Source organism: Leuresthes tenuis, unplaced genomic scaffold (assembly GCF_036924035.1).
Source record: "Leuresthes tenuis unplaced genomic scaffold, fLeuTen1.0.hap1 SCAF_2, whole genome shotgun sequence".
Classification (NCBI taxonomy): domain Eukaryota; kingdom Metazoa; phylum Chordata; class Actinopteri; order Atheriniformes; family Atherinopsidae; genus Leuresthes; species Leuresthes tenuis.
This window is the reverse complement of record NW_027325356.1, coordinates 5,357,626-5,383,785: the sequence shown is the minus strand read 5'-3', so window position 1 is coordinate 5,383,785 and position 26,160 is coordinate 5,357,626. Positions and strand designations below refer to the sequence as shown.

General features: G+C 42.7%; 1 protein-coding gene across 3 annotated transcripts in view; it reads right to left on the bottom strand.

Moving 5' to 3' along the window:
* The window catches only part of mpped2a (metallophosphoesterase domain containing 2a), a 70,753-nt gene that overhangs the window by 34,026 nt on the left and 10,567 nt on the right, over positions 1–26,160 (bottom strand). For all 3 annotated transcript variants that reach the window (XM_072379969.1, XM_072379968.1, XM_072379970.1), the window contains 2 exons: positions 15,466–15,647; positions 6,033–6,258 (listed from right to left, as the gene is read on the bottom strand). In XM_072379969.1, the coding sequence (XP_072236070.1) occupies positions 6,033–6,258; positions 15,466–15,647 (408 nt within the window). The remainder of the gene's footprint in view (positions 1–6,032; positions 6,259–15,465; positions 15,648–26,160) is intronic.

Here is a 26,160-nt window from a genome sequence, read left to right as displayed (position 1 = left end):
GAAGAGAAGAAAATTGAAAAGAAAAGAGGATGAATTATGACAGAAGAACAAGCTGGAGGAAGGGAGGAAAGGGAAGCCTCCCCAGTGGGCTGCAGAGGAGGAGGGAGGATCAAGGAGAGGGGAACAGAGGGACCGGCAACAGTTTAACCTTCGACCAGGGAATTAAGTTGTGGTCAGGACAGGAATCACAAAACAGGTTCATCTTCACAGGGAGAGAGACAAATTAGGGGGCTTTTCTTCCTGCTCGTACGTCTCTGTTCTTAATCAATCAGCAGAGCTTATCAGAGTGGGCAAAATCAGCAGGATTCCTCACTAATCTGTGACCAGCCTGCAGTCATTCCCTCAGTACTGACATCTAACCCGAGCGTGTGCATGAGAGTACGAGCTGCATGGTTATTTTCATACTTTATTCTAACCGATTCGTCACCGAGTTTCTAAAAAACGATGCACTGCAGGGACTCCTGGAGAACGGAAAAGACCCGGAATGATTGCAGCCGCTGAGAACAAAAGAAGAGGCCGGAACAAAATGACTTCAGCAACAAACAGCTAATCAATTCCAGCCTGAATTCAAGAGGATTCAATTTAAAAACCAAATCACAGCACGTTTTGCTGTTATATGTCAGCACATAAGGAGCAAACACACTGTATTTATGTCCGTTGTGTAATAATCTTAGAAGTTGAACCTCCGACTCTCCGCCATCCGAGGCAATCACCCACTTCTTTCTCAATCAAGTCCTTCTGCTGCTCTACCTCTGATTGGCTGACGTCTGTTGCTTGGCTAGGGTCACACTTATATAACTGGTTTGAAGGTTAAGATTCGATAAAAGCAGCAGAAGGCAGAGACAGCATGTCTGTAGGTGACACAAAATGTGACAGAATTGTTGTTTTAGTACATTTGGTATCAGGGAGGCAGAAACCCCTCCGAGATTTACGCACCAAACAGAAAAATGCACCAACATTTGGTGCTCGGTGGGTGTTAATTACATACAGATACATCTTTTGTGTAAGCTATATCACATTGTGGTCTTTCAACAGTTCACAACCTACTTGGCTGCATAAAGAATGATTTGCTCTGCAACAACATGGCAGAAATTTAAATAATGTTGTATGCAAACTGTGTAAGTTTAAGTTAGCCCATCATTCCAGGCCCAGAGGGCAAATATAAAAAAAAATTAGCATAGCAGGAAGTCCAGGATCATGGCATTTAGATCATTAAAAGGACATTTTGCTGTTGAAATAAGTATATTACCACTTCAGTCTCTGAGATGGATCATCTCAGACTGATCGCCTTTCATTTAAAAGCTGCATCATATGCATTTCTTCATGTTTTCCATGTGGAGGGAGAGTACAAATGACCGATTTATTAGATTAGAAGCAGCAGAATACCTTCATTTCCTCACTCACGTGCACTTGTTTGGCCCTTGTTCATTGAATTAGGGACTCCTCTACACAGACAGTATTTAAGGTTTGTCCAAATCCTTGTTACAGTTTTTGTTCTTTTATTATTAAAAAGACATTCCTCCGTGCATGATCTTGTATTGATTCCATTTGAGGACAGAGAAGGGGGTCTGGGTCTGTGTTTGTATAATTATAACATAATCATCTGCATTCAGATATCAGAAAAGCAGATAATTGTGTTGTGCTACAGCTAAAGTGGCTGAAACACCGAATATAAGTGCAGAGACGAAGGAGCAGAAAGGGTTAACCATGTGTATAAAATCTCTAACTGCTCAGCACGGAGACCTTCAGCTCCTCTTAAAGAGCTTTGATTGACAAGATGCAGAAGCCTCATTCTTCCACAGAGTGAGTGTGTAGGAGTGTGTGAGCGTGAGGGAGGAGGTTCAGGCATTCGGCCTGTTAAGCATCTGTCATTAAACAGCGTAAGTTGTGCGTCTTTCATGGTGCGCTGCTTTCACTCCATCAGCTTTACTTTTCCCAGACAGGATTTAACCAGGTCAGCAAACAGAAGTACAAACGTGGAGGTTTTTAAAAACAAAAACTGAGAAAAACACAAAGAGCCGGTTAAACCAGGTTAAAAGGAAAAAGTTTCAGAACGGCTGCTGCTTTCAATAAGGAAGTTTTGTGATTCAAAAACTAACTTTAGCCGACAAATGAGACGCGTCACACACCCCATTATCTGCTGATAACTACGATACGTTACAGAAAGCTCAAAGATGTTCTCGGTTATAACTTCATAGCTAATTTGAATGTTATTCTGACACTTTATTGTAACTACAAATTAGGGATGCACCGAGCATTCGGTAACCGAATACATTCGGCCGAATATTCCAAAAACAGTATCAGTATTCGGTGGAATGAGTGAAAAAAAGGCCCAATATATAATCATATATATTTTAACTTTATAGCAAGGCCGAATAGACCATTAGTGGCGCGTTTTAATGATGCAATCAAACGGTGGGGGGGCTCTACTGCTTTAATTAATCATTTAAAAGCCAAACACAGGCCTGTACAGCCTAAGCGTATGAGGTTAGCACAAGCACACACTTACTGGGATTTACCTGAACTTCTGTTTACACTGGCCTACTGTAGACTTGTGCCAAAAGGACAATAATTCATTTGTTGTGGGTTTATCCACTTTTATGCACTTTAGTTTTTTGTGGAATGCACTTTTAATGCAGGTTTTGTTTGAAGCCGACAGAATAGATATTTCTGTTATATAGTGCAAATATAAATGTGAAACTACTGGAATATTCAAACGTCAAAATATTAAATAAATGTTTACTTTCTTTGAAAATCATGTCTAAAAATGTATTTTATTCATGCAATATTTAAAAAAAAAGAAAAAAAAGTGATTTTTATTTGGTATCCGGCCACAAATTTTCAATTCGGTGCATCTCTACTACAAACGGAAACGGTTCTAATCAAAGTGTGAAATAGATGAAATGCATTTGTTTTTTAATTAATCTCAGCCGTGAATCCTTTTTTTCCCACAGATCAAGGTGCGCTCACGTTTCAGTCAAGGATTTGACTGGATCTGTTCTCTATTCTCTCTGTTTCTCTCACATACTCCAGAGAGATTAATCAACAAAGGCAACTTGTTGACACAATTTCAATGTGAGCGAGTATTAAAGCAACAAAAAAAGCCTGGCCTTGTTCAAATCAACCTCCATCCCAGAAGAGTTCACTTCAGAGCAGACTTTCACAGTTTTAGGAGAGAAAAAGTGGGAAAGTGCGGATTATTTATAACACAAAGGAATAAAAGAACTACAGCTCTTATCCAAACCTTTTCAGCTTAAAAACTGCTAACGGTAATTAAAAAAAAAAGTAGGATTTCATTTTTCATCTGTAAGCGTCTGAGTGATTTTAAAGATGTGGCAAAGGTGGGAACAGTGATGAAAAGAAGGGTGAAATGCTGCAGATCAGTCCTACGTGTAAATATATAAAACTGCAGTCATTCGGTGTGAGTTCCCTGTCCATGTGCATCTCCACAGGTTCTTTAGTGGTAGAAATCAGGCCATTAAATCTAACTAAGCAGTTATTCAAGTGGATTCTATAAAGCATAAAGTGGCTGTAAAAAGAATATTTTACAGTCCTGGTACTATTGCAGAAAAGTAGTACAAAGTAGTGCGGGAGTGAATTCTGCCATTTGCACCGTTCCATGAGGGTCGCTGCCTGCAGCCCATGAGCACGTGTACGGAGCATGCGTTGTGTTCAGGCACCGGGATCAGTCTCTGATAAATCAAACACGATTTATGACGAGGATGAGGAGCAGAAGAAGAAGAAGAAAAATCCGCATGATCCACAACTCTTTAATGAAAGAGCCCAACTTAAAGTCTGGAAAAAATCAACCGTTTTTCGTCTTGTTCCAATATATTCATTCATCACACGTGTACGAGGTGAACTGTTATACGAGTCAACATATATTTAGAGTTATACAGCATCATGGGCCTGGCCACTTTAAGACACAGACTGGCATCATAACGGCCCCTCAGTGGACCAGCAGTGTCCTGATAATCTTGCTCAGATCCACCTCTTGCACCTCTGGGTGTAAAAATGTCCATGACTAAATAAATTCAGTGCACAAACCTGTGGTTGATAGCATGGAGGCCGTGTGTGTGTGTGTTTATCACTGAAAACAGTAACACTCAGCTTTTTGTCTAACACATCAGGCTGATGCCAGGTTAAAAAAAAAAAAAAAGGAGAAATCAAGTTTTTTGGCAAACAAGCTTTTTTAAGCAGAAACAAGAAAAAATGATTTCTCAGAACAAAAAGGATGCATCAATGAAATGTCAGCAAAGAGCTATAATTTACGTCCAATCAGTTTGGCTTCACCAGAGAGCAACACAATCTGTTGTAAAATTGCTTTTCTCTGCAGAATAAAAACCAAAGTGCAACATTTCCAGCACAAACACTTTTTCACCCCTGAAAGCTGATGTGTGACTAGATGAGAGGGTCAGAAAGCCCAATCTAACTTGTTTTTAAAGCTCTGCAGCGTTTATCAGGTGGTTGTTCCACATTACATTTGCATCCCGGCCTGCGGCAGCAGACTGCTCAGGGCTTGGAGGAGCTCAGGGGTCACTGCGGGGCTAAGTGAGACCTCACACTGGACAAGCAGGCCAGACCTCGGGCAACGGTGGCATATGGGTGTGAAGGAGGCAAGGAAGCCGAGGAGGTGTGGGGGAGCGGCCAAGCTGTCCACTCTGCCTCTCGTGAGACCCCCAGCTGTCACAACAGACACTTACCAGCCCTCACACTAAACACCCACCAGGGAGAAGAGGGTAACATCCTTCCTCTTTCAAACAGAAGCTTGGCAAAGAATGGAAAAAGAGAGTAAGCTGGTCTTCCTGCAGCTGTAACGTCTGAGGAATGCTGGGATCAGTCTCGGCCTCCTCCCTGCCACTCTTCTCTGCCACCTCTGAAGCCAGGCTGCAAACTCGCTAATTATAGCTGCGAAAGGATGAAGGTGTGACCCAAATAGTTATTTTAGGTCCTCTGTGCAGAGAGCAGAAAGAGTCACAGCAGGACAGGGGAAGCTGCAGCCTCAACTGTCACACAATAAAACACACAGCTGCAGTGCAGGCCTGACTGCAAACGCTGATCAGTAACGGTAAGATGACATCCGCTCAGACCGAACTACAGATGTTCGTCTCTTCTGGGCTAACTAACAGAAATTAACAGAGCCAAGAGGAGGCATCACATCACTGAGAGGAAAAGACCTCCCAGAGAGAAGCCAACTGCTCCGCTTTAAGGTTACTGCAAATGCAGATTTGGGCTGCTGTGTGTCATAAAGTTAATTTTGCACCCAGGACACTGAATGATAAACACACAAAGCTGGGTTTAAACGCCTCCTTTTTCAATGTCTATCCATCTATGCAACCCACTCTGATCTTCATCTAAAGCTGATTCATCACATCCAAAGACCATTCATGCATTTTCATGTGGATGTTTAAAGCTTAAATTAGTCTTTGGAAACCCAAAAGAATGCAGAGATTGTCAATCCTTTTTTAAAATGAGTAAAGGTCCCAATTAGGAACAGTTGTTATCTTTTGTAAGGATAACAAAAAAAAGCATGAGAACATGCATGTTCAGGAATACAGCCACACTCCCAGGAGAGTTTTCTGTCATCATCACCTCTCCTCTCATCTCCCATCTGCCTCTGTTGGTTAAATGCACGATGTTTACTCCATCCGTCAACCAAACCCAGTGTTCCTTCCACGCCTGAGAGGCTATTGAAAAGGTGTCCCGGTACCACGCGTATCACTTAACCCCATGTCAAAACACAGGTGTAACACAAGCCCGGGGAGCAGGCAAAGGTGGCGAGCTCATAAAAGAATGTGCGAGCTGGGAGTTGCACCCTGCATGCGAGAGAGGCCCCTCGCCGAGAGCAGCGTACAGATTTACTGCAGAGTGGGGTTGGAAAGCAGCCAGACACTGACAGAGGGGCAGACACACCTTCACCTCAGGGATCCAAAACACAACGACTTATGTGACTCGGCAATTACGGGAGACGGAGATGGATGAGTGGAGTTCGGCACATGGGATGAAAGCAACATGGAGGAAGGTGCTCTTACCATGGCGTCCCGTATATCCGGAATCCCTTTATGGTGACGTCCGAGTCCTGCAGGTACACACAGTTTGTGAGGAGCGACTGGACATTGTCAAAGTCCTCGGGTTTGAGTTTGGAGACTGACGGGAATCTGTAGTAATCCTGCTTGATCAGCTCTGCCATAAAGTCCTTATCGAAGGTCAGCTCGTGGTTCCCGGCGATCACCACCTTAAACTCATAGGGGAGGCCACCTAAAAGAAAGGAGAGCAACCATTTTAAGCTTCACTTTCTTTTTAAACAATGCATTTAATTTACACCTTAGAAGACCGTCCTAACCTGGTTTAACAGTAGGGCTGAGCTATTCTATCGATACCACGATATATATCGATATTTTGTTTCCTGATAAAGTATCGATTTTTCACCCGTGAGTATAGATTTTTTTTTTTTTAAGAGCAAACTTTATTGAAAAGTCAGACGTTACAATTAGTGAAAACACAGAACATTAACATAATACAAAACAATGCTGGGGGGGTCACATTATACAAAACAGTGATAAATTAGTTCATAAAAATGTTATAAAGTGCATAACTCAGTGGTTTTGATGGTTTTTTCTGTTTATAGAATGTAGGATTGTTGTAATTTATTGTTTGAGCTCCTTCTCAAAAATGAAAAAAGATGGTTTGTGATTAGAGAATTTGGATTTGTGTTTATGGTATTTAGCAAGTAAAACAAGCAGGTCGATGATGTAATAATCACAACATAAAGTCTGCGTTCGCTGAAGACACGTTTGGGACATGTTTGTTTGTTTCCGTTTGTCTGGTGGTGTTGTCCTAAAGGTTCAAAGGTCGGACCATCAGTCCAATCAGCAACGATTCATGTCAAATCACACTGTCCCTTTAAAATCTTTCAGAAAATGATGTTTATTAAATCGAATCGAATAAAATCGTATCGAATCGATGGCTGAATGTCGTGTATCGTATCGTAAGATTAGTGTATTGCTACAGCCCTGTTTAACAGTATTTGAGTGACTGATGCACAGTTATTCAGATGCTGAAACCAGTGACACAGTATTGGAGCTCTTAATCAGAGGTTGCACAGACCAGACTACTGAATCTGCAGAATACCGACTTCTCCACATTCTCCTATTACATCAAATTTAGAAAAAGAAAAAGTATTTCATGTTATAATACTGCAGCTTTTATTTCTGCATTTCTGTATATGAAGCCCTTCAAACTCCCCTCAAAACAGAGCAGTATCTCAGAAAGTCCCGTATGGGTTGTACGTATTTCCACCCGGTGAGTCAGTTTCTACAGAAAGAGAAGTTTGTCCAAATATTTTGCACGCCGAGCGCAGTAGCTCCCCGTGTACCTAACCCCGAGCACAGATCAGGACTGGAAACAAAGTAAGATAATTAGAGGAGAAAAATACCTTCACAGTCACAGAGGTTACAGCCACAGCTGACAGTTTAGCTTGACCCCCGACAGACCACTGTCCATCTCTGCTGATGTCAGGCAGCTGGAAGAAACATGAACCTGAACCTGAACTAAATAGAGAGGAACATCCATTACGATTCTCATGCCCTCCTCATCTTTCAGCTTCTGCTGTGCCCTTTTCTCTCTCTTCTGTCGAGGTGATTTGTCCCAGCTCTCCTTCGCTATCAAGAAACTGACTTACTACTTTATTCCAGCCCACTGAGCACTCAATGAAAGGTTCTGGCCTTCATCACCGTCTTTTCACTCTTTATTTCCTCTCCTGGATTCACTTTTTAAGGTTCCTGTTGATTTTGTTTCAATCCTCCCTCTTTTCCTTCTGTAGTTTTTCCACCAAGCAGCACCCAAAAACCCCAAGTAAATAGCAATTATAATAGAATTACACATTTATTACACATCTGCTAACTATTTTCTTTACTGATTTATTAATCATCTGTTTCAATAAAACCGTTTCCGACCTGAAGTCCAAAAACCCTCAATCAAAGGAGAAAATGAAAGAAATGTTATAACAAATCTCAATTAGCAACTGAATCCATTTTTTCCTTTATTTTCTGCCCTTTAATGCTTTATGTGCTTGTTTATTACTGTCGTTAATATGCACGATCTGTGTTGTTTGTTTAATTCTGCAGTCGATGCTCCAGCCTGGAGTTTTTAGGGAGATCTCTTAGTTTTCAATAAAACAATGAGAAAAAACAAAGAAAATGGTAAAACACCATCAAATGAACAGGAGTTTATTTTGGTAGATTCCCTCCCTGTTTAACACTCGGCTGATACTGGAATATCTTAGGTATATTTCTAGACAAAAATGGTGCGAAGGCACTGAACCAAAGTAAAATAGTTTACACATATTTATGGACTATTGCACCAATTTACAAAATGATGTGCCAGTATTTGACCACCATCGTCTCACAGCTGTTAGCTTCCCCGTCTGCTACTATGTGCCATGTTGCTGTGGCCTGTCATAAAAGACCACAATGAAAGCTGAGAAATTGGATAAAATGTTCAATAAAGAGTCCAATAAGACGTGTATATATATATATATATATATGTTGAATTAAACTGTTTGTTTCACGACCGTCTGTGAGAGGAAAAGATGAGAGTCAACTGGAATAAAAACCAATAGAAACTAAATACATGAAAATATAAATTACATCAAAACACACAGGCTCAATAAAAGAATAACGTGCAAACACATTCAGCTGTGTGCGAGAGCCTGGAAAAGAGAGTGTGTTCTCCAGTGCCGGACTGAAAGAATCATGGCTCCCTGGTCTATAGGTTTCATTCCCGCTGCTCTAAATTAGCTCTTGTCGCATCTCAGGATCATAAATTCCAGTGTAACCTTAAATGAAAGTGCCGCCTCTCACTACCCCGCCGCTCTAACTGGATCACGCATCCATTTACACACACACACACGAAGCGAATCATCGGCTCCGCCACCACCAGGCAGGGAAAAAGCCGGGGAAAACAAAATTACCATCAAAAAAACTCCATTACTCCACTGGGAATTTCTCCTGCGTTTTATTGCCACCGTGATTTATCTTATGGAGTCTTGATGGAGTGACACGCCTAGAATTTTCCTTTAATTCCTCTGCGACAAACAGGTATGAAGGAGACAAAGAACTGAGCGTGAAGTACTGAGATGTTCCGTCGTGCCTTTCAAGCGGGAAGCCTGAACTCTCAAAATGTTTAAATTAGCTGGTGATTTTCACAGTTCGCAGAAGAATATTCCACAACGAAATGAATGAGGTGACAAGCTCAACAAAGCTAATTGGACGCCTCTCCTCACGTCTCTTCAAATTAATCTTCGAGGAAAATACGACAAAATCAAATAACATTCTCTAATTGGAGCTGAAGCAGGAAACAGAACCTCGTTTTATAAAACAAATCTCTACTTATATGTCAATTATCAGCAACACACAAGTAGAGATTCATTCAGACACTGTAACAAAACGCATCTGAAATTAACCTTCAAGCTAATTTCTCAGACTTACTTAAACAAACTGTTTCTAATCTAAGTTTTTAATCATTTTACTTCAAAATACCCACAATAATTTACACGTAACCTGAGCTAATTTGTTACCAAATCTTGTCTTTAGCTCAAGAGTCCAGGACAAAAAAAAATACAAACTAGCTGATTGAGCTCTAATGATCCACAACCTTTAGACCAAACAATCAATAGCTTATCCACACAACACGTGCACAGAGCTTTGGGAGCAGCTTAAAGAGGGATATCAGTCAGTTGTCTCCCATCAGATAGGCTGGGTCAGGGAAAGCTCGCTCCTCTGCATCGATCTCTAATGATCTCCTCCAAGGGGCCAAACGGCAGTCAATGGCCCGGACAAGCTGCAGTCTCCTCTGGAGTGTGAGAGGTGCAAACACCAGGCAACACGGAGCCGCCTCTCAGGTTAAAAAGATCTTCTCCAAGTCTACAAACGCCTCTGCCACCAAAGATTTATTCATTTCTAACATTAGAGCTCCAACCTGCTGCTTTAGCACAGTCTTTGTCCCCTGAGCCTTTGGCCTGAATGGATCCATGAATGATCGATGATGCTAACAGTAGCTTAACAGGTCAAATCTTTCAGAACAGACTCCCGCTATCCAACACTTACTTAGAGTTTCACACAAGTCACCATGGTGCTATCAGGGTTGCCAACTCCTCAGTGAGGAAAGCAGCTATTGGCTAAATGATGGCATCACCTCATTTGCATAACCATGTAATTTTAATGAACGCTGTAGGAGGGACGAATAACGTTGAGAGACGCAGTGAAGACTTTCTGTAGAAGATTTATTTTAGACGAGGGCTGGGATTTCTCACTCGTTGCTTTTTTGGGGGTCTGAATACTCGCTAAATACAGCGACAAAGTCGCTAAGTTGGCAGCACTTGGTACTACGAGTGGAGATGCTAATTCTTTGCATCCTAGAATAACAAACTTTTAATCTGTTCTTCTTCGTTGAGATGTTTATGCATTTGGCAGAAGCTTTTATCCAAAGCGACTTACAAATGAGGATATGACAATGCAGCTAACGTTAAAGCTAACAATAAGCTACATAGAAGGAAACCACTACTCAGACTCTGTCAGGGGTGACAGAGTAGAGATAGGTACAGGAAGTACAGGGTAGAGGATGCTCCCTGAAGAGCTGGGCCTTCAAGAGAAGATAAAGCGGGACGCTCCTGTTCCTGTAGCGCTCTGTAGGTTTTTCCACCATCGTGGAACGACACATGAGAAGAGTCTGGATTGTCTTAAGCGTGCTGTAGGAGCTGCTAGATGACAATCCTGTGACGACCGGAGGGACCGAGTCGTGACGTAAGCCTTTGCAAGAGCATTTGAGTAGATGGGAGCCGTTCCATTAAGCAGTTTGTAGGCTAACATCAGTGACTTGAACGTGATGCTGGCGGCTAAGGGCAGCCAGTGGAGCTCAACCAACAGCAGTTAGGAGGGCGTTGGACAGTAAATGTGAAGCTTTCAAAACCTTTATTCTGTCACATTAAAGCTTTGTTCACGTTCAGAACTAAAACCACAAACCTTCCACATGTACTTTTCATCATTCCATGTGCATGTTAACACGCACTTTATCCAGCAGATGTGCACACATTGACTAAATGAAAGAGAAATAACAGAAACACTTGTCGCTGTATTGATTTTCCTTCCTTTTCCTTATTTTCCACCCTTTCTTTCCATCACTCACTGCAGCGTTATGAAGGCACAACAAATACAAACTCCAGACCGTCCTTCACAGAGCACAAACAGATGATAACCACCAAAACAATCCATATGTTTTCATTTAGTCACAAACTTCACCACCTGTACAACTTCCAGCTTCTGAATTAATGGAAAAAGTACTTTCTTTTATAGATCTAGAAGCTAAAATCGATTAAAAAAGTAATCACATTTCACAGTTTGGAGCATTCAAGGACAGTCCAGTTTACTAAAAAGCACCAGATCTTAAACTTCCATTTCTGTCTTATTGTTACCTTTTGTTAGGACTGAGCTTTTTGTTTCAAATTTACAACAAGTGTCCTAATAATCTGTTGAAAATGTAACACGAAATATGACTTTTTCCTTTAATTTGGTACCATCTCAGAAACTTTCTCTTTTCAACAACTGTATAATCTTAATTTTCTGTCATTCAGTCAAAAAAAACAGGTGAACAGACTAAAGACATACAGTCTTAAAGGGGATATTACCAGGCTGTGTGTGCTCCAACCACACAAAGCCATTTCCCACTTTGCTCTGCATTGATTCGCCATTATGGTCAATAGCTCCGATTTCCCACAGACACACAAACAGGTCATGTGACCGGCTGTTATGGATCTTCTCCTGAGGATGCCGATTTGGTGAAAGAGCAAAACTAAGAGGAACGACCTGGAACGTGCACAATCCAGCATTAATGTGTGGTCACCCTCGGTACTGGAGTGCATTCTGTGCTAAATTAAGCACACGGTTTACTGTGAAAGCTTTCGGTTTACTGTGAAAAGCACATCAATCTGCAGAAGTTAATTCATGGTAAAATCTTAAACGGCCAGCTTTCAGATCTCAGTTTTAACACTCAGAGCTGTGCCTGTCATTGCAGCTGGAACCCAAACTCATTCACCCCTTCATCACCTCCCGTTTGGCCTGCTGCAGAGGTGTCCTGTTCGGGCTTCCCAACAAAGCCCTGGACAGGCTCCAGTACGTCCACAACTCACTCGCACCGGGCCCTGGCAGCACACCCCCCACCCTCATTCACCTCCACTGGCTCCCGGTCAAGTTCCGCATAAAAACAAATCCTACGCCTCACTTACAAGTCCCTCCATGGCCTGGCCCCCCAGCACCTGTCTGACCTCCTCCATCTCCACACCTTTGGGGATCGGGCCTTCGGCTTCGCCACATCCACCCTCTGAAAGCCGTCTTCAACATGGCTTTCAACCAGCACCCCCCCTCTTCATCCTGTCTGTGGCATCTTGTGTGCTGCTTGTTTGTTTGTAGGTTTTTTGGAAAGCGACCTCGAGTCCTTTGAAAGGCGCTATAGAAATTAAAGTTATCATTATTATTATTATGATCCTGGAATTCTGCTTTTAAACGTTTTATAAACTTCTTTTATGTCCTTCAAGGCTGAATCAATAAGACCGTTCTCACCGTTGGCATCTAGTACAAACAAGCACACAAAGAGGGAACAGATTCAGTTATTTCAGTGGTGCAGACCCTTAAAACACGGAGAAATGCTCCCCGACATGTTCACGAGGTTTTCAAATGAAGCCTTAAGTTTACAGAAAGAAAAGCAGAGGAGGAGCAGGTGGATGGGACCGGGCACGGCGGTTAGAACAGCTGCTCTGCTATTAAAACATGTTAGTGGAAGCAAACTGAAATATTGCAGGAGCGGCTTGACATGTTTTCTAAAAAGTGGATATTTTTTGGCTGTAAAAGTGGGTCAGTCAGAACCTGCTGTGAAACCAGACTGACTGCAGCTCCTGTCATGTCTTTAGAGAGGCTAACTTTGACAGCCACCTTTAAACTCATCAGGGTGCCGTCTTTGATACTCAAAACATAACTTTGGAGAGAAGCATCACCTTAAAACATTTCCATTTCTGCATCGAAGCGTCGATGACAGCCGTGACTTAGGAGACGTGTTTTCGGGTTGTCCGCAATTCTCACGACCGCAACCTCAGTCCACTTGTACTCGAGGATGAGGGGGCGAAGCGGGGTAGCTCATCTGGCTGAGCGGGCGCCTCGTGTACTGAAGCTCGGGCCCTCTGCAGCATGTCAGCCCCTCTTTCTGCCCCCATTTCCTGTCAAACACTGAATAAATGCCACGAAAAAATAAAAAGACCCGTTTTGGCCTCGACTCGTCTAATTGTGACCTAATTCTCACAGTATAAAACAATATTCTGACAACATTTTAAATCCAAAATGTCAACAGAGCACTTCTGAACTGCCAACAAATCAAACTCTGCTGGTATGAATAACCTAAACACTGTAAGTGTGTTAGATACAATCAGCTTTATTGGCCAAGCATTAATAAACTCACACCTTTCATTAAATCCCTTCAAGTCTTTGCTGGCCTCACGATTCCATTAAATCACAATTAACCCGTTAATGATTCCGCACAGCATCTTGATTTCCTTTTTTTAATAACTCTGCTAGGAGATGGGACTCTAACACGAGATGCATAATCTGCTTTTTTTCTTCATTCTTCAGGCCTGAATAAGCATACAGATCCCAAGCTTTAAAACTTATCAAACATTTGGTTGTTTTTTTTCTTTCAAAGCTGGAGCACAAACTCTGTGTCAGCATCCCGTTAATTCCTGGCTGATCGGCCTATCGGGAGCGTGCTCAGATGTCCGCTTTCCTCTGACATCACAGTCATGTTAGCTTAACTTCAGAACAACAGGTGAACGCCATGCAACGATGTGTCCGACTTTAACCTTCCACTGAGGCCCAAAAATGACTCACGACTGCATTCAGTCTCTGCCCTGATGCAGAACCATCCATGTTCGTATCTTGATGCACCTTAGAAGTGAGAATTACCCACAGAAAGCATATAAAGAAATGGAAGTAAACTCGACTGGTCGGCTTCAAGGGGAACGCCGGTATTTTTAAACCTAGACCTTATTTCTGGCATTAAATACGTTTATCTACTCACCGAGAACAGTTTGGTGAAAGATTCCTCGAGATCCATATAACGGAGTGAACGGGGCTTAGAGGATGCAGCCTCTAAATAAGGCATTATCTGTCTTTATTTCACCAATACTTTAAGAAGAATGAATGAATGAACGTGTGCTATAGCTCTGTTAGCTCATAGCTGCTGTGTTGTTGTTATTGGCGGCTATCGGGGGGCTTATAGAGGGTATCAGCTATGAGCTAACAGAGCTATAGTACACATTCATTCATTCATTCTTCTTAAAGTGTTGGTGAAATAAAGACAGATAATGCCTTATTTAGAGGCTGCATCGTCTAAGCCCCGTTCACTCCGTTATATGGATCTGGAGGAATCTAAATATCTTCCAAAACTGTTCTCTGTGAGTAGATGAACGTATTTCATGCCAGAAATAAGGTCCAGGTTTAAAGATACCGGCGTTCCTCTTTAAGGTTTACACTCATGACACCTTCATAAATCAACTCATTTGTTGTTCAGTGTTTAGTTTAAGGTTTAAGTAAATCTGGGTTGTCTGAGAATCAAAGCAGGGAAAACATATTTTCCATTTGGTGGATGAATTGTTGTGCAGTCCATCTTTTATTCGACTCTAAAAGTCAAACGGGTGGATTACAGAGAAATTCTTCACACCTTTTTTGTGGAGAAGGTGACGACTCAGCCTCTGACTGCCTTCATAACTCATCCGGTCACTGCAGAGTTCCAGCGTGAGACAGTGCAGAGATATCCTCTATTGGAGCATCTTAATCTCGTGCAGACATGCCTCAACCGCAATTTGTTGCGCCATGGGCGAATTTTAGCACCTTTCTTCTTGATTATTTCTGGCTTTCTGGTTGTGTAACCCAACAAAACCAACTGATCAACAGGCGAATACAAACCAATGAACAGACGAAGAGAAATCAAATGTCTGAAAGGTTACAGGCCAAAGTGGTGGGTGGGACCTCTTCATTTATACAACTGGTGAGAAGGAACATCGGATCGCATGTGTGCATCTTTTTCCTTCCCAGAGAGTGAAACGTGACTACAACAGAGGGACAGAAATGCCTCAGAGCCATCGAGATCCAGAGATGAACCATTGGCCACACACACAGAGCCCCCACCCATAGCATGAGCCCAGAGGGACAGGTCAGAGGTTAACTGAGCCAGGGTGTTAGGTCAGAAGGGTTAAACTGGACACTTCAGCACAGCAGCTGGGGGGGTCAGCTTTCTTTGTGTGGTCTGGTTAGCAGCTCAACGTGCCTGTGGCCATTCCTCCTGCTCCTCACAGACAGTGCACATCGGAGGTGTGCGATCATGAAAATCCACACGTGCGAATGTGTGCGTTCAACAGTTTCCTACCTAGCCAGTCGTTGAACTTCTTAACCTCAGATGGCAGGCCGAGCTCAGTGAAGTCGCCCATGTGCAGCAGCACGTCGCCGTAGGGCATCTGGATGCCATCTGTACGCGAGTGTGTGTCTGAAACACACACAAACCTGGTGTGTCCTGCCGGCTTGGGAGTGTCGTAAGGAATGGGGTCCACCCTGAAAACAGTAAAAAAAAAAAAGATGGTGTTGAGAGGGTGGAGGATATGAATGAGGATTGGCTGGTTGGTTTATTCACACATCATTTGTTTTACTGAGTAAATCACAGAATATTCAAACTGTTTATCAATAAATGTAGGCTTGTTGATTCAAACTGGTGTTAAAAGACAGAATGTGATGCCATCACATCATCCTCAGCACATTTGCATCACCGACACACATTTTATGAGTAAGAAATGCAACTTATTTCGATCTCAGCTGTTTTTTGTGGTCTTTAATGCTTCTTTTTGATGTTGCAAATGACATCTCACATAAGAGACATATCTTTAGGAGCTGTATGCTAATTTCACACCATATAGCAGAAGAGACAGACTATACGGTTTGCAAAATAAATTCAACGGTCCACAGAACAACAAACGCAGCCGAGCATAATGCATCTATAAGAAAAGATGAGACATTACAACCTGTGTTCTGGTTGATTTGAGCTCAGAAGAAGGGCAATTTTTTCTCCTTTTTTGTATGATTGGTTAAACAGATGGTGAAATAAAACATGCCATGTCCTTTTAATCCATTATCTAAAGAATAAGAAAAGAAAAACACTTAGACAGCTCCTTTATTCAGTCTTTTTGTTTATTGTAAGCATGTCCTTTAAAAAGGAAGAAAACCTTGTATTTTTCCTGACTGAAGGGAAAAGGGCTGAAAAAAATAAAATAAAAAAATCATCTCGTCTGTAATTGAAGTCTCCAACGTGCAATCGTCCAGCACTCTGCCACTAGACCATTATTTCATTAGAAGGGATGTCACTCTGTCGACGAAATCAGACACATAATCAACCCTGCAATCTCCAACCTGACATGCTCTCTCTCTCTCTCACACACACACACACACACACACACCGAGTTGACTCGTGTGCACAAACTTGGTATGAAAACAGATGAAAAGCACATGAAATCAAAAGGTTTTTAGACTGGAGAACATCATTAACAGAAGGAAATAAGCACTTTTCTGCACTCATTTTGGAGGCAATTTTCATATTTCTGCACCACATTAAGTGGAAATTTACACACGAAAAGCTAACAAACAGGATTCTGCTGCTGTTTTTTTTTTATATTTTAACATAATTTTTCATCTTAACTGAAAGACAATCGAGGGAAAAAAATCTAATGTGAGGCCGACATGTCGTCCAATAATCTGCATTCGTCAAAAAGGCAAAAATAAACACGACGCCGTCTGTTTTTGCTCAATCTTTTTTGTGTGACAAAGGCGTGAAACAACAAAAGTTTATTTGGCCGATGCCCGAACAAGTCGATCAACCGGCAGGCACACGTGCGGGCAGCTCAGCGTTGTTGCTGTGGAAACAGACAGTGGAACATGTGACACTTTTCCTGATTAAAATGTTGCAGATCAGTGTGTTTGCACGAATCGGCAGCCTTCCACCTGAAGTGTGGGCGGTCGCTGGAAAACCGGACGACTCCACTGCTTTCCTTGTCAAGGCCACATTGTCTCCGTTTCATTAAACTGTCAAGACGCGTGCTCGAGCGTTTAATAGAGTCTTGCTAAATTAGACTGTCAGATACAAGAAATCTCCGGTTGTGTTTACGCCACTGCAGGTGAGGATCGCCCTGAAGTTAACTTTTCATCTGCTTTCCATAACTGATCACATGCACTGGAAGCTGGACTCGGTGTGTCTGCTGATGAACTACGGGGCCTACGGCTGCCTATGTGACATCATTGTTGATGGTTATTACATTACAACCTATAACCAAATGCTTCATATAGCTCGGATATAGCGTTAAACTCAGGTGAGCTGCATTGCTCTGCAGAACTACCTCTAAGTGAAACGAAGCCTTTATATCAACACTGCGCACGTTGATGATATGACGTCCAAATCGAGCTATTCACCAGTTTCTATGACGCGGTGCAGATGTGTGCAACAGACGGTGCAGTAAGAGTAAACAAAGTTATCTTTTTTTTTTTTCTTAATCACTTAGATTAACGATCTTGACGGCTTATTTCAGGCAGCTATATTCACCACAAACACAAAAAGCAATCCAAACCATAAATCTTCTTACTCCACATTCCACAACATCTGTAATGCAGCAAATCCCAGCTAAAGGTTTATCTTAATACTGGGACTTTTTTACATGTAATGTTTGTGCTTTGTTGCTGTAATCCTATTTGTTTCTCTCCATCTTCGTCTGTGCACATCGTGCTTAATAGTCTGCCGTGTGATGCAAAAATCTAACAGAATATTGATCATCGATCGCCCACATTTCTAAAGACTCAACAGAAAAACCTTTGACTCTGATAGTTAAGGTGTGATTGAAAAGAACATTGTGTCAGAAGGTTGGACCGATACAAGCGCAGTGCTTTGTTTGGAGCTGCCCTGCCTCAGCTGAGCGAGGCATGTCTCTAGTGTAAGGCAGCAGCAGTGCAGACGCCCCAGAACTGAAATACACTGCCCTACTGACTTGAAACAAAACATGATTGTTGCAGAGGATGACTGGCTTTTAAAAACCGCCATGTCCTTAGCAGTGATGTATGAAGCAGACAAGAAAGCAAAAAATTGCAGTTATCATTGCTTACTTGCTCTATTCAGAGATTAATGAACAGTGGCCAGCGCTGACCAGCCTCCAGTCACAGTGGAAGCTTGGCCAGTAAGCAGGATTTGTAATCTCAGCACACAGTGTGCAGCTCTGGAGTGTAAACAGCAGCTTGTTGCAGTGTGTCTGTGATTTGACAAACACAAAGTACAAATGAAGTTAGTCTGCTGCCTGCGTCTTTCATATTCCTGCTGGTAGCCTGCAGCTGGTCAGTACTGTGTAGTCACAGGTGCCGTCCTTGTTTTCTACTTCTGCAGCTTCAGATGGGAGATCTCGGCTTTGCTCTCGTACACGGTGGCAGAGCAGGCCTGCACTACATATTAAACACACTGAACGAAATGAAAAACAAGCCACGGAGATAATGATATTTACTATTGACTGTGTGCAGTAAATAAGTCTCTGTGCTGACACACACACACACACACACATCACTCTAAGCCGGCAGAGTGGCGCATACATTGCAGGGTAGCTGCTGATTAGATTTGGTGCTCTGTGGTGCCTGGACGCCATGCAGCTTCACAGGACTCGACAGTTCTCGTCATGGAGAAAGGATGAATGCTGAACCGCATGGGACAACAAAACAGCCACAAATACACTCATATATGTGTATGCGTATATTATACACCCACGTAAATGCATATTAAACCAAAGCCAGGAGAAAAAACAACCTCCATCTCCTCCCCTTTCCTTTGAGATTTAATCCACCCAGAGAATGTAAGTAAATACCAGCAGCCCCTATCAATTAGAGGGGGCTCAGGCCAAGAAACCTTCATGATAGTAATGCATTGGTCTCTCACACACATGCACAAAAAGACAGAGAGCCCCAGTCTTTCCTGTTAACATATGACTGTATAACAATCCGGAGCTTCATTAGTAATGTATACAGGAGTTCAGGAGTTCAGCCGAGGCCTCTGATCTGTTGTAAACGGAGACGGCGAAAATGAAAAAGTCTTCCTGCGCCTCAGCAGCAGGTAAAAGAATATTCTCCAGTGACAGACTGAACCGTGCTAGCATGAAGGTTCGTGTTAACATGTCGGAGCTTCGGCGTGACATCAGAGGGAAGACTGCAGAGGGAAAAGAGCAGAGGAGAAGGGAAATGCTAATGCGCTCGGGGAGGGCAGGAGCACACTCTGAAATCCACCATGACATTGGAGCTGACACAAAACCGGGTTCTGTGGCGGCAGAAATATCTGCTCGATGAAGAAACGTCTGCGATGCATCAGCGGAGAAACCTCCAGGCATTAGCTCCTCCTCGCCTTTAGCCGCATCACAGGGAAAATTAACCTCGAGGCTTTCGTTAAACCTCCCCGAGTTGTAATCACATTCATTCGCCTCGATTTTAGGAAACTAAGAAGTAGAAGTCCAACTTGATGATCTTCATGTCAGTGGGGACGTGCAGTTATTCTCTTAATAACAGGTGTCCCACATCATGAACCAATCTGCTCGTTCCCTGCTTAAAAACACCAACTATCTGCCCGCATTAAGAAATTCTACCGTTAATCACTGAAAGTTACACTCCACAATGTACCGATGAGCAACATTAGGCACTGCTGTGATATTACACTGTATGTAATAGAAACAACAGATGTTATTCTCTTGGACTTATGCTCCTAAACTCTCACAGAAAAGTACGAGTCAAATCCACCTAAATCTCAGAAAACTGGACTGAGCCCATTACCAGTTATTGGTTGCATGTGTCATGTAGCAGAAGAGACTAATAGTGTAAGAAATGATAAATCAGCCAGGGGGAGACAGAAGGAGGCGTGCTCTCTGATGTCTGGGGGGGGATATTTCATTTGACCGAGCTCACTTGGCTCCGTGGCCTTTTGGAAAAACACACAAGCAAACGGGGTCAGAGTTCAGCCTGAGTTTGGTCCTTCAAAAGCGACACTTAACTCGCAGCAGATAAGAAGGTCGCTGTTTTGGGCTCTTTAAGGAGGCCTCATAATCATTCTGACAGATTACAGTGTTCCAAAGTCGCTGGTCCATCTAAAAAAACCTCCAACTATCGTCCAACTAAAATGTTTTTATCAAATATTTCCTTTCAAACTCTGCTATCCATCAATACAAGAGATGCACCTCATGCATTAAAAAAGCCTAATGAATCACCATAATCATTTAGCTTTGAAGCTAAAGAAAACAACAAGACGTGCTTGTAGCCGCCCACATATAAGCCGAGACTCTCCCTTCTCAGAGCAGCATCACTGTTATTGTAAAGCTCGTAAAATTCATAATTCAAATGTGTTTTGGTGTGTTCCGGCTCCAAGAATGCTTTCATGTTCCAAGTACACTATAAGTGATTTTAAGGACAACTGATGGCAGCTTTGTTTACACAAGAAGCGAATTAAGAAGAGTTTTTTTCACCCAAAAGAACAAGCGAGAAAGATCTGAGGTGTTCAAAACCCCCGTTTATCTGAGCTGGGAGACCTCCAACAATGATTCACGTTATTTAGAATAAACTGCTTCTGACAGCACTCCTGCACCCTCTCATACAGCCAACTTTGGGTTAAATGTGCTGGTAATTATCATTCATTTGACAGACTTGTGAATGATTAAGGCTGTTGTGACTTTTACCACCACAAAAGTCATTTTTATTCACAAAAATGTTGTTAATCTGAGCTTTACTAGAGTGTCCAATGACTATAAAAGACTTTATTTTCCAACACAGAGCCACATTTATGTGGACAACTGAATAAATAACGCAGGCACCATAAAATTCCAAATACCGTGACTAATTACCTCGTGCTAAAGTCTTTTGTTCCAGTTCTGGTTTGCACCGATGGGGTTCACAGGGTCAACAACCTCTGAGCTGTCCACTTGTCTCAGAAATGTCCATCAGAGTCCGGTTCATGTTCACGAGCCTCAAGCTCCTCCTTTCTCCTCCTCCAGTTTCTTTATTGTTGAAAGAGTTGTCCTGCTCATTAGCGAGTGGGGGAACAGCCACCTAAAACCTCCGGGGTCAAAGGGGAACTGTGGAAATAGACTGCTAATCAATTACCACTCTATTACGGTAAACGGGATCAGGGTTCCTACTCTCACTGGCTGACGGGTCACCAGAAAGGCTAAACTTGAATCAACTGGTGCACTAAAGGAAGTGATTCTTATCTTGCAGTGCGAGTGTGTCTAAACTGGACAAATGCCAACATCTGGACGTGATGTGTGTTTGACAGCTTTTTGTCTGAAACGGGATCAAAGGGCAGCATCTTTGGCTTTCGGTGCAGGATGGACGACGGAGCCAATATTTAATCATTCAATACGTTTTCTGATCCGATTTCCGTAAAAAAAACTCCCCCCGGCCCGTCTCGGTCTGTCATCAACACAGCAGGATGTGACGGCTTGACAATACAGCTGGGCTCAGAGGAGCAGACTGCAGCACGTCTTAGAAAACACAGCCCAGTATGCCCAGTTTCCCCAGTTACAGCCACGACGCTCCAATGATAAAACAGAATAAAACAGATTGACACGCTGAAAGCATTTCCACACAAAAGATATTTCTACAAAGCTTTCTGTTGGCGTTTGATTGAATTGTACATTTTCACACAATGATTTTCATTTTGGCTGTTGTGGAAGTGATTAGATCCATTCCTCAGTTTATTAAAAGAACATCTATCAACGATTAACTTTCTGAAGTCGTGCACAAATCGAACAAACAAAACTTTGTCTGGTTCCGATATGCAGCCGAGCCGTTCCTAAAGCCAAAGCCTCACTGGGCGGAGCAGAATTAGCTGTCAGAGGACAGACTTGATGAACAGGACTAAAATCATAGCAGCTGATAAATGACTGTAGATGTACATCTGTACTTCATCACCCATTTGTCAGCTTAACAAAATTTGACATTTACGTTGCCGGTACGCCACAGGAATGGAAAATCTGAACAACCACGGCTGAACTGGAGTCAAAGCAGTTCATTTTCTTTCACAAGGCTCGTACTGTCTTCATCGCTCTTTCAGGAAAAACATCAAAACACAAAGCTTCCCATTTCCTCCGTCTATAACCTCTGCATCAGTCCCCCTCCCCCTCTCACGGAGCCGCACACACACAAACGCACCACTCGCTCTTCCACGGTGCAATACCATTTCTCCGAGAGGAGAGCGCCTCTCTTATCTTCTGCGTTTCAGCTGTCTGCGCTAATTCAATAAACTTCAGAGGAACAAAATGAACACAGGAATAACAGACGGGGGGGCGCTGGTGTGGGTGCACAACAGAGCAGAGACAGAAGCAAAAGGTAGGAGACGAGAACAAGAAAACCCAACAGGAAACTGGGGGAAAAGCACAAAAAAACACAGTGATGATGTGGAATTATGCAAATCCACAAGAGGAAGAAATTAAAAAGAAACATGAGCCCACTTTAAAATAAATATTCAAATTAGAATTGATTCTAAAGTGGTGAAAGACAGCCTTGTGCTTACATACCACCCCCCCCTTTACAGCATTTGTTCAGCGAGTGTGTCGTCCTTGTCCCTCCCATAATGGCACAGTGCAGCACACACAAAGGCTGCACTGGAATATCAGCACTGGAGAAACCTTCCGGCACTGCGCTGGGAAATAAATTGCTTCTGCTAATGCCCCTTTCATTATGGCACAGCCTTTAATTGTGCTGCTGACAGTCTGCCTGGCTGCAGGGCTGATGGGAGAAAAGGCTGAGGAGACGGTCGTGACGTGGCCCCCCCTGGGCTCAACCCAGCCGACACACTCAGGGGGGAGTGAACTCGTGGAGTGGCGTTCACCTGCACAGACGACACGGCTCACGGTGGAGTGAGCATGCATTAAAACAACAACTCCTCAATGCAACAAGCAAGGTTATCTGAGCAGGTGTGCTCAGATGGAGGCAAAACCTTCAAAGATCAGATTGTGTCTCTTTTTTTTTTCAAAACTACCAGAATATGTATCATCTAACCACAAAAACTACTTCTTTTAAGACAACACCGAATGTTCGAGGCTTTTTCTGTCAAATCAGAGGAAGAATCAGTGGAAAAGTACAAAACTAAAAGCAAACCTAACAAACAGCCCGAAATAAAAAGAAACTCACTGCAACAGATGAATCAATACCAACAGATTTTAGACTAAAACAAACACGAGGAGAAAAAGAAGCATCTGTTGCACAAACCTCCGTAAAGAGAAATGAAACGACTCTAGAAAGGAGTCATCAGCGAGGGGAAACTAAACTGCATAAACAAAAGACTCGTCATTTTGAGAAGGTGCAGCTCAGACACTGAGCTGCACTTCGTGCTGTCGGGGAAGTGACGTCATCAGGGGGATAGTGCCCCCGCCACGCCAGGCTTGAGGGGCTCAAAGAGCCAAAATCACAAAGACATCAAAAGACTTCAATCTGAAAGGAGAAAAAAGTTTTTATTTAAAAAAGCAGGCCTGCCCAATGTCAACCGTCACTTAACCCACACCATCACCGCTACCCTAGCTCCAGCACCACCGTCCCAACAGGCACCAGCAGCAGGTCAGGGGTGGAGAGGGAGCTTAATCAAGAGTTCTCCTGTTACAAAAGCCCCTCCACTCCTGCCGGCAAGCAGCGGCAGGCAGACGGAAAACAAAAAGCCACGAAATGGGACCCATTCTTTGTTCTCAGGAGAGCTCGAGCCCGACTGCTGCTACAGTTACTGGAAATTAAGCGCTTATATGCATTAGAGTCTTAATCTGCCAGCTTATGGAGAAGTGAATTAGTATTTCATCTTTAGGCCACCAGTGTATTTGTATCAAAGTTTTACTTTAAAAGGAAAGATGGGGGGGTTATTTTGCTCTCAGCAGGTCTGAAGTATCCACTCCAAGGTAATTTTCATATAGCAGCAGCTTCTATGCACCAACTCTATTTTTGCATATTTATAAATAAATTTGATGTCACATCAAGTCAGTTATAGCCAGAGTCCAAAGCTTTGCTAGATATTACATTTCTTCTCTTTTTGCATCACTGAAATGCCTTTTGAGTGTCGTTTGACCCCCCCAGAGCCACCACACATGATATAACTATCCAAATAAGGCATCTGACTTAAAATGCAATTTCCCATAACCAAGAATACGGACATTTTGAATGTGCCGTCTCATCTGCTGTCAGATGTGATGGACCGAGAACAGAAAAACCATGTGACTCGCTGCTGGATGGCTCAAGTTTTTCTGCCACGAACAGATGGATATAAAAAGAACTTTTCTGTTCGGACACCAGAAATATTGATTAATCTGTGCATATGTGTTCGTTTTGTGAGGATCTACACCTCTCTTTAAATTTTCAGCCTGCGTATCAAGCTCAAACTGGATGGAAACTCTGCTAATAACATCTTCAGGGGCGGCTGTGGCTCAGGAGGTCGACGGGTCATCCAATAATAAGAAAGTTGCTGGTTCAGTCATCAGATTTTTCTGTCCACTTGTCCATTAGGAGACACTGAACTCGACACTGACCTAGTGTGCATATGACAGAAATCAGTACATGTGTAGGGAACGAGAGGCTGTGTTGACTTCGTTTAGCATTTTATCCCACTTTTTAAAGAAAAAATAAAAACTCGTGACTCTAAAGAGAAGTAAAGGTGGAGAGGCAGGAAAGAAACCAACAGCAAAGCATCTGTCAGAAACAGATCCGACAAAGCTTTCAGAAAAACACCCGACATGTTTCAAGCCCCTAAAAGTGGGTCATCATCTCTCACCTGAGCACATCGATTTTAAGCCTCTCAAAAACAAGCTAGAACAAACAAATGATGGATTTTAGCTTCAGGGTGCAGCTGAAGAACTTGAACAGTAAGCTAAGAAGCCAAAACGCTACACATGAGAGGAAGGATTATTCAGTTCCTGGAAAAATGAGGAGAAACCACAGGAAGTGAGTGAAATTCTGCTGCTATGCCAAACAGCCAATCAGAACGATTGCTCTCACGACAGACCCGACGCCGATTCAATGTCCGACAGCAAAGAGGATGCTTTACACACCAAAAAGACAAGAGAACAACACACCTTCACCAACGCTTTGGATGATTTCACAGTCCACTGTCAGCCTGGTGCACAAGGGCCAAAAACCATAAAAAGGAGAGACTGGTGTCTTTAGCCGAAGGTTCATTAGTTCGACTGTGGAGGTAACAGAACCTACGGCAAGCAGAACGTGAGCTTCATTTGTTTTATTGGTTTTATGGAGGTTAGAAGGTTGTTGGATCCAGAAATTCTTTCTCCAGCCTGGGACTGCTAATGTTTTAGTGCTGCCTTCGCTTCGGGTAGAATTAAATGCGTGTCAGATGTAGTGAGGAGAAGGTTAAACGACTTGGATATCAGCTGCAAGACGTACAAACATCAAGTTTCCAGCGACGATTGATTGTTGCAAGTGTTCTCCAGACGTTTTCCATTCGACTGAGGGTGGGAGTTTAAATCATTTTAGCTTCAAATGAACTTCAGTTGACATTACTGTGGATAACTTCAATGTTAAATTAAATAACAGAGTCAGATTTCCACATCTAAAATACTTTTTTCAAGTCACAAATGTTTCAGCTCGTGCATCTTCAAAGCCACCACTACCGGTGATGGACTAAACAAGGTTGAACTTGTTTCCACAGCGCGATACAAGCAGAGCAGTGTCCTTTCCTGCAGGGAGACGTGGTCCACTGTGCTGAAAATGGAGTCACATGAGAGGAAAAGCTATGATTACCAGCACAGAGATGGAAATGTCCTCCTTAATCATCATCTCTGCACTTCCAAGGCTTCCTGTCACGTGACTCTACAAGCTGAGCATCCTTCCTAGTTTCAATACACAAACTCATTTATGAGGAATGAAAGAGGGTCAAATTACACTCTGTGCACGTAGAGCTGTACGAGCTCAGGACGAGTTCTTCTAAAACCGTTTCCGTGACCACATTAAAAACTCCATTTCAATACACTTTGAAAAGAAAACACGACACAAAAATATCCTCAAGGAGTTCATTAATAAA